The sequence below is a fragment of the Sceloporus undulatus genome, chromosome 2, assembly GCF_019175285.1.
Source record: "Sceloporus undulatus isolate JIND9_A2432 ecotype Alabama chromosome 2, SceUnd_v1.1, whole genome shotgun sequence".
NCBI lineage: Eukaryota > Metazoa > Chordata > Lepidosauria > Squamata > Phrynosomatidae > Sceloporus > Sceloporus undulatus.
Window position 1 is genome coordinate 300,619,578 of NC_056523.1, and position 9,923 is coordinate 300,629,500.

The 9,923-nt window shown below is 41.9% G+C and overlaps 1 protein-coding gene across 1 annotated transcript in view; it reads left to right on the plus strand.

Annotated features, from left to right (window-relative positions):
- The window catches only part of ANKRD55 (ankyrin repeat domain 55), a 102,348-nt gene extending 94,409 nt beyond the window's left edge, over positions 1-7,939 (plus strand). The window contains exon 11 of the mRNA XM_042447377.1: positions 7,854-7,939. Within this exon, the coding sequence (XP_042303311.1) occupies positions 7,854-7,915 (62 nt within the window). The 3' untranslated portion in view covers positions 7,916-7,939. The remainder of the gene's footprint in view (positions 1-7,853) is intronic.
- The last annotated feature ends 1,984 nt before the right edge of the window (positions 7,940-9,923 follow it).

Genomic DNA, 9,923 nt, shown 5'->3' on the forward strand with positions numbered 1-9,923 from the left:
ATTTATTTATTTTACAGGAGTGTGACCTTACCAAATGGTGGCAGAAGAATAAGGCAGGGTTTGCTAACTGACTCATGCTGTACCTTGTACTGTTGTATTGTACTCTCTTGTGGTTGTTGAATCAGTTCAGGAGTTTTAAATGTCAAAAAGTAATTGATTACTTTTGAGAATCAGGAAAGAGGTGTTTCAAAAAGTTGCAACTAACAATAACTTCTCAGAATTTTAATTAAATAATTGTTCTTTCAAGTAATCAGTTTTCAAGCTTTGCCAACAGCTCATGATATATTAAAGATGTTCAGATATATAGAGCCTCAAAACACATCTTTGTTTTCTCTTTCCTTATTTTTTTTAAAAATCAGAGTTCTCATTGGCTAATGAATAGGAGGAAAAAACTCACACACACACACACACCGCCTTTTATCCTCCTGCCTCATTCCTCAGCTTCTCCCTCCATCCCCGGCTTCCCCCTTCTGTCCCCGGCTAGCTCCTTCTCCCTCTGTTCCCCAGTTTCCTCCTACTGTCCCCAGTTTCTTCCTTCTGTCCCCGGATGGTTCTTTCTTCCTCCGTTCCCGTTTCTTCCTTCTGTCCCCAGCTTCTCCCTTCTCCCTCTGTTCCCCAGCTTCCTCCTCACCCAGAGCCGATTTGAAGTGGCGCAGCTAGTGGGGACGACAGCCATGCCAAAAAAAGTGATTACACTGGGGTAAGAAAGGATCTGCTTTATAGTGGGAATGAGAGACCTTTTGGAATCGATTTCCAACGCAATGAGGGCGAATCGGGAATCAGTTTAAACTGCAAGTGGGAATGAGCCTGAGGACAATTGGAGGGTTTGCACTAACTAGTAACATCTTTTAAGACTTTGAGATAAAATTCTTTCCCCAGATTGGACCCTGTAAAATCTAGGGATTAACCCATCATGGCCATCACCCTAATGGTATGTCATTGGGTGAAATATAAATTCATATTCCTGCTGGGCAACCTGGAATATATAGATATTGTCCAATTCCAGCTCCTGCTAATCCCAGACAGTATTTGCATTACAAAGTATTGGAAGAATTTGTATTTTTGCAACCCCCACTCTGGCCTCTAAGGTACCCTCAAAGCCCCTGGAGTCCAGTGTTTTTAAAAAGAGCAAAAATCACCCTAAAATCACTCCAAATTGTCCAGACTGCAGCACAAATATGGCAGCATGGCTCAGTTTGTCCCCCACTATCAAATTAAAATAAACTAAATTCCCTGGGGGGGGGGGGGAATGTGTGATATCGACAAGATCCCTGATTGTTTGGAATCCTGTGATAATGAAGCACTTTCACATTTTCAAAAAATAGTGCTATAGAAAGAACAGATGTGGTACAAAAAAATACTCAGAAGAATGGAAGATGAGGTTGTTTCTATTTGGTGATCCCCCCTCCCCCTTAACATTGAAGAGAAAATGTTATTAAAATTTACCACAGCACTAATATCTTTATCTGCATAATGTTATAAAGTTCCTTGAAATAGACACTCACCTCTTGTCAGAAATAAGGCCCTCAAGTGACAGGAAAATGTAAAGGATGTGATGTACTGTGGTGAAGATAAAAGGGTTCTTTTGTCATTTCTTCTTCCTTTCATTTTCATCCTATTTTGACCTGAATTTGATGGTTCAGAAATGACAGAGAGAAAAAATTCTTTGAACTTTACACTCGGGAAAATCCTTTGTCCTTCCTAGTTCTGTGTTTATTTTTAGTTCTAACTCAGAGCACTTTTAAACAAAAAAAGAAACAAAAGCATGTGCCATGTGCATAATATGCTAGCTAAGGTGAAAGTGAAGTGGAAAATATCTTGATTAAGCAGGCTTACACAGACAGCTTTGTATTTATATACCTGAAGTGCTATAAACAAACCCAACTGGCATTTGAGTTTGAATCTCAATGTAAAGCCAATGTAAACCCAAACAATGTAAAACCATTAGGCAGAATAAGGCACACATTTCAGGCAGCCAATGGTGGAAGATGGGGAGGTCTCTCCCTAGACATTTTCATTCTCTTGTGCCACTGTGATCTGATAAATGCTGTTGAGCTGGGCAGGCTGGCCATTTCACCTTGCCTAACCACCTTCTCCCAATACATGGACAACAGTGCACCACTGGGAAAGATTGTTGGTTAAGGGTTGAACTGCATGCAACATTAAATGCATATCATATAGCTATGCATTCATTTATAGCATCTTAGGAAGTAGGCTCAAGTCTATAAAAGCTCATGCTACCAACATCTATCTTTCAGTTAGTCTCAAAGGTGCAGCAAGATCCCTTTGTATAAAAAGTTTTTAAAAATACAGAGATATGTTAGATATGACCATGCCATAGGTCTCTAACCCAGAATTTGGAAAGGTTGCTCAGGGGATAGCAACATCCAGAAAGGGAGTATTCTGGGAGCTATATTCCAACCCCTTCCCGACTTTTCCAATGAGGAACCAATTATTATCAACTTTTTCCAGGCAAGCTCTAACATTGGGCAGTGATTTTCCAAGAGCTCAGGAAGAGGTCTTTGAACGTCCTTCTAATTGAGATCCATTAACTGGAGATGGCAAGGCTTGAACCTGGGACCTTCCGCGAGCCCATCATCTGCTTTACTGTTGACCTATGGACTCATCCAGTTATAAAGAAGATGCATTTTTATTACAGCACAGTCTGTGGGCTCTGCCATATGAAGCTGAAAACATTTTTGAGGGTTTGTTAGTTAAGAAGGGGCTGCCAAGCCCACAAACTCTAGAATTCCGCTGTGGCCTGGCCACTTTCATATTATGCCCAAAGAGCTAAAAAGTTTAAGAGGAGGCTTGATGTTCTGAGCTGTGGTAGCAAACTAACCAAGCATAGAATGCTGTGTGGTTTCCTTTGTGAACTGAGTCCCTTGGTTCTGGCAGAGATGAATTTCTCTGTTAATGTGATGGCTTTGTTGCCAAGAATTCCGACCTTTATAATTCGCTCTGCTGAGAAATGGTTGTATAAATATAGCGAGGTTTGGCTGGTGAACTCAAATTGCATATGGGAAGACAGATGTGAAGATCTTTTTGTGGATATACTCCCCATGCTATCAGTCAAGGAAATAAAGATTTCTTAGCAATCACTTATCATTTCCCTAAAATGTTCCTTTCCCTGAAATGGTACAGCATTTTCCTGACTTGTTTCATCACTATTTAACAACATATAATATAGATAAGGACAGAACTAGATGTTACAGTGGAAACATAAAACAGTGAGAGGAGAATTAGTGGAAGAAAATGCTTGAATCTACTCTGCACCTGCAGCAGAACTTGGAAAAGTTACTTTTTTTAATTATAACTGTCCAAAGGCCATAGAGGAAATTTTAGAGTCAAATTTTAGAAGCAGGAGTTAAAAAGTAACTTTTTCAAGCTGTGGTCTGCAAATGCCATGCATGCACCAGAATGTCTGGAAATGGGCTGTGGGACAGCAAATGAGTGTCATAGATCTTGCTACCCAAATGTCTCAGGGCTTTGACCTTGCAAGCCTTACCTCCATACTGGATGTTGATGGTGGTACTCCATCCTCAATATGACATCCCTTCAAATCTATAAACATGGCTATCATGTCACTTATTAACCTTCTCTTGACCAGGCTAAACATATCCAGCTCTCTAAGCTGTATGGCTTTGGGCATGATTTCTGGACCTTCATTTTGGTTGCCCTTCTCTGGATACAATCAAGTTTGTCAATATCCTTCCTGGATTTTGGTACCCAGAATTTTATACAGTATTCCAGATGAGGTTTGACCAAAGCAGAGTGGAATGGTACTATTACTTTCCTTGATCTAGACAGTATGGAGTTCTGTGCTCAAACCACTACATCACACTGGCTCTTGGCATACTAGCTACCCCTCCTAATTTGATGGCATCTACAAATTTGATAAGCATGCCTCTATTCCTTCATCCAAGTCATCGATAAAGATGTTGAATAGCACTGGGCCCAGGACAGAATTCTACTAGCCACTCCTCTGTCAGAGGAAGAAAAGCCATTGTTGGTCAGTCAACCAAATACAAAACCACCCAACAGTAACAATGTCTAACTTATATAAGTTCTGTTGATTTTGTGGTTGTACTTTTGAGGGCACAAACAATTGGATTTAGGGTTGTGGTTTTCAACACATTTTTTCATGTAGTAATTTTATGGACTTCAATAAACTCTCAGTAAACTGCTGTTTCTTTTTAATACCAAAGAAAAATGATCCTAGGCCCCATTCGCACTGGGCATATAAATCAACACATCTCGCTGCAAGTCTGGCTCGAATCGAGTATCCAAGTCGTATTCGCATCACGTCCATCTTTCCCGTTACAAAAGGGAACAAACGGACTCGTTTTTTCTTGACCCATGTTCACGTTCCCATTGTTATTTCTCCGTTGTATTTTGACGCAGACTTTTTTATTCCCTGTTCCCATTGCCTTTCTGGAACCGTTTTTTTAAAAGCTGTCAATCAAGGGCTTAGGTGATTAGATGTCACAGTGATGCCAGTTTCTTTGATGCATTTTGACGCGGGCTATTTTTGTTCTCCATTCCCATTTGCATATTTCAAACCTGTTTTCTGGGGGGTGGGGGGTTAGCAGTCAATCAATTGCTCAGGCGCTTAGGCACTCAGGCAAAAAAAAAAGAAAAAGGAAATAAAAAATGGTGTTCAATGGGTCTCCTCACACGTTGATCTATGTGGAGCAGGGGGGGGTTGCGGGGGGGTGTAATGTGCTTATCTCGTTTGGAGGGCAATGTAGCAATTTGCTATGTTCGAACACCCAACAGACACCTAGGCGATCGAAAGCTTAATTAATGTGATCGCCTTACCCTGCTTCCCGCACCACCGGGGAAAGGCTATGCAAACGGGGGGAAATGGCACCGGGAATGCCAGGAAAGAGAGCAAAGCTGGTGACACCCCCAAGACAGCCTCTTTAACATTGCTCCTCCTCTCCTAAAATACCGATTCGGACACCCTGTCATTCCCATTAGTTTTCCCTGGATCCGACATGGCAGCTGCAAAAAGAACCGCTGGAAAAGTGTTGTCAGGATAACCCGGGTTATCCACCGCTGATTCGGGTTTTCACTAGAGAAATCAACCAAATTAGGATCGGATGTGAATTCAAATGGGAACAATTTCCCTTTAACTAGGATCGAACACAAATTCAAATAGGAACGATGTCCCTATAATCCGATTCTTAATTCGCTTTATAACCCAGTGGGAATGGGGCCCTAATCACACAAATGAATGCTGTTTGTGATGAACACCTGCAACAGAATGGGCTATCCTCAACCCTTCTTATTTGAATAAAAGTTTCCCCTTCACAGGAAGTGGCATTGCAATGTGGGCTTCATCTATCTTTAACACATTATTTCACACTCAAATAGGAAAAGGTACTGGTGTGTGCTTCCTTCATTTTGCCTTCACAATTGCTCTGCATCTCACCTTCATCCACCATTGCTTGTTTTAAGTTGGTAAATAGGTCTTGCTATAATTTGGGCTTAGGTCCTACTTCATCACCAGGAAAGAACTGCTACTCTTAACTGTATGTGCATTGCACACTTGTACTATGGTTCCTTTCTAGTTTAACAGCCACAACTCAATGCTATGGAATCCTGGGATCTGTAGTCTGTTGAGGTACTTCTAATTCCCCGGGGCCCCATTCCCACTATAAAAAGAATCGGATTGCTGAGCGAATTAAATGACCCAAGTTCCCATTTGAAACCTGTTCCTGTCGCGATGTGATCGAATCTGTCATAATGAAGCGAAGCAAAGGCAAAAGAACCATTTTTTCCAGACACCTGCTAAAAAGAGGTTATTTTGAAAAAACGTGATTCCAAAGCTTGTTGAACGAAAGATTGGGATCACAGCATTCTGGAGGGGAGGACTAATGGCAGAGGGGTGTTTACCATCCCCCCCATTTTGGGGGGTGTCATCCCCCCCTCGTGCTGTCTTGTCATTATTGGTGACAATAAAATAAATAAATAAATAAAAGTAAGCGATGAAGTGACAGAATGGTTTAGCAACTACTTGCAAAGGTGCTAAACAACTCTGTCACTTAAGTGCTTAATTATATTTACAGACACAAAAAAAGAAAGAAAAGAAAACATGTCCTGTCCTCCTTCTCACAGGCCTCCCTGAGTCCCGGTGCCCTCCATTTCCCTCCTCCTCCCTTCCCATCCTAGCAATGCCCCTTCCCCGGCCTCCAAGCTCCCTTCCCAGCTTTGCCTCCATCTCATCCTCAAAAATCTCCTCCTCTAGGACGGACTGGGAAAGGAAGGGTAGGGAACGGAACAAGTGAGGGACTTGCTTGTGTGCAGTAAAATGCACCCCCCACTCACTGCGTTCCCTTCCTGGACCCTTTTGGACCGTTCTCCAACCGTACCAGGAGCCTGTGTGATAAACTCCTTTATCTCACCATCTTTTCAAAAGAAAGTTGAGAGAGGAGGAAGATGGAAAACATGCAGTTCAGCAGAAAATCTTGAGAGACAATCTGTTAGTCCCAAAGGGGGAGTGACCTAAATCACATGATTAATTTGATTGAGAGATGAGAGTTTGCATGAAGGAGATCCCTATTTATCTAAGAAGGGGGAAAGAGAATGCAAAAATCCTCCAACAATATACACTTGTTTGTGTGCAGTTCTTCCTTCAGCAACCTGCCCCCACATACATCAAAACAGCATGTGAAGCAGAGGAACAAGAAACAAGCTTGATCCCTCCACATCTCATGTGCACACATACATATAGGGCCAAGACAGATGGCCCAAAAGCGGCATGGCCGAGGCGATTTTACTGTTAGAAACCGTGCACCAACCACACAGTCCCTAACTGTAGAACGTGCCGCCGGTGGCATCATGGTGACATCTCGTCCACACGGGTGGCGCCATGATGACATCACACACATGCCGCCTTCAAACAGCACAGCACAGCACAGGCATGACATCTCCATGCCACCCAAGGCTGCTCATTTTGGCTCAGCGGTGTAGCAGAATGCAGCTCCAAAACAGAGCTCCTTTCCAGCACATTCATCATTGGTGAGGCAACCATGATGCAGAGGGGAAAGGCCCCTCCTTTCTCCTCTGTAGCACCAGCCCCACCAGGGTGCACTGAGCACCTAAGGCACCAGGGCACCCCTTTTCAAGGCCTGGAAAAACACTGGATTGGGGCTACTAGTGAGATTGCCCTGGCCCCAATCCAGCGCAAACAGAGACAGCTGCAGGCCACCACTTTGGGGCGTTCTGTACCGCGCCATACCCAGCAAACAAAGTCCCAACTCCTCAAGCCACATGATACTACCACTGACACACACACAGTGGTGGAGGTACATAAGAGAGGCTTTTGATGCCCCACAAGTGCAGATGGGGTGGAGTGAGGGAGATCAAGCCAGCTCAGCTTGGGAGATTTTGTTTTAAAAGGGTCCTCCACTGTACATCTCACACCCCACACCCCTGGTCCAAATAGATACATACCAGCAAGTTTAGCATAAACTGTTTGTCACGATGCGTGCCCATAATCCTGCAACTAGGAGGCTGAGGCTGGTGGATCACTGATCACAGTTCAGTCCATCACCCCATGAACCCTGGTGAGGATTGATGGGGAGATACCGTTTTGCATAAGTGCAATTTATTTGGAAAAGGGAAAGCTTACATGGCAGGGGAACTGAAAACAATTCAGCGTGGAGTGAGCATGTTCAGGACACAAGACTGCTGCCTGATGAAGACATGGAATGGAGAAAATGCTCTGTTTATGTGTATAATGGAGTTTATTGGAAAAGGGCATGGCAGCCTAAACATTTGGGGTCCAAATTGTAACACTTCATTGTAGGACCCTCTTGACCTTTTTCTTTCCTTTTCTAATGCAGGAGTGGAGTTAAAATGTCCACCTAACATGATACAATGGAAACCTTTCTTTACAAGATTCTGATCATAAAACACAGATTATTGCTGCTGTATTTTCCACCTTGTACAAAGCAAGCCAATATGGAATTAGACAAGTGATCCAAATGCAAGTAATCATAGATAATTCCTTGCTTTCCCTCCATACCTTCCTACCCTACCATGCCTCACTTAGCTTTACAAAATTTCATAAGGTCATTTCCATCATCTTATAATTATGTTTCTGAGAAAGAGGGGTGATTTATTATTTCCAGAGGCATAATTGTATTCATTCATTGCAGCAAAAGCACTTTAGTCATGTATGATTTAACCATAAACTTGCATGAACTACAGTCTTCACACATTTTTTTTAAATGTTTCCCACTTTGGAACAGCAGTAGTCCTTAGTGCCAAGAGAGTACATTTGGGTTTCCAACCCCACATTTCTTTCAGTTTCTCTTCTTTTAAAAATCTCTTATTTCATCTCCCCTTGCCTTTTCATCTTGTTCCTCATCTTCCCATAAGCAAATGAGTCTCTTTCTGGCAATTTATGTCAAATATGGGTTGAGTCTCTCTTATCCGGAATTCCAAAATCTAAAACATTTTTCATGGGTGGCTGGAACAGTGACACACTTACTTTCTGACGCTTCAGTGTACAAAAACCTTGTTTCATGCACAAAATTATTTTAAAATATTATGTATAAAATTACCTTCTGGCTATGTGTATAAGGTATATATGAAACATAAATGGATTTCATGTTTAGACAGCAAGAATAGTCCAAGCCATTGTTTTCCCCATCACTGTATATGGATGCGAGAGCTAGACAATGAAAAAGGCTGATCGGAAGAAAATAAACTAATCTGGGATGTGGTGCTGGAGAAGAGGGCTAGGAGACCCTAGACAGCCAAAACAAACAAATGGGTTCTAGAACAGATCAAACCCGATTCTTCTCTCTGGAAGCCAATATGACTAAACTGAGGCTGTCATACTTTGGCTACATCATGAGGAAAAGTTATTCCTTAGAAAAGGCTATGATGCTAAGAAAGGTGCAAGGCAAAAGAAAGAGAGTAAGACCACATGCCAGATGGTTAGATTTGATCAGGGAGGACACAGTCCTGGGCCTGCAGGACCTGAGCAGAGAGGTAGCAAATAGCAGGACCTGGAGATGTCTCATCCACAGGTTGCTATGAGTCGAGGATGAATGGATGGCAGTTAATAACATACAACCTTGGTAACCATTGCCAAGATGACTTTTGTGTATTTGCAAACATTCCAAAATCGGGGGGGGGGGGGGGGGGGGGAATCCAAAATCCCAAACACTTTTGGTCCCAAGCATTTCGGATAAGGGAGACTCAACTTATACTATGAAAATTTATGAATCAAGCCTCCTCTGCACATGCATGAAAGGAAAGCCACTGAGATGATTGGGAGAACAGTTCCTCAAAATTGCCTTCTGTGGGATGGATGGGAAACGGAACGGGGACTTCCAGAGGCATTGGCCGTGTTCCGGTGTGCGGTAAAATGCGTCCTTTCCCTGCTCCCTTCCCTTCCCTTTTGTTCTTCTGCGCCAGGCCCGTCCCCCAAGCCCCATCTTACGCAGGTTTATATTATTTTATTTTATTTGCTATATTTTATTATTTAATATTAATATGTATTAATACGTATTACGTTAAATTATTTTAGTATTTCTTTGTTTATGGTACTTATAACCCGCCCTTCAGCCCTAAAGGCTCTCAGAGCGGCCTACAACTATTATTATTTTTAATTAGACGTCTCCCTTCCCTCAGGCTTATGATCTAAAAAGACACGACACAAAAGGAAGATGTACGCCTTGCACAGGTTTATATTATTTTATTTACTATGTTTTATTATTTAATGTTAATATGTATTAATACGTATTGCGTTAAATTATTTTAGTAGAACATATGCCTTAGGCAGCATTATTTTGTTTTAACTGAATGTATATACAGCGCTGTGTAAATTTACAGCACTCTATAAATAAAGCTTTATTATTATTATTATTATTATTATTATTATTATTATTATTATTATTATT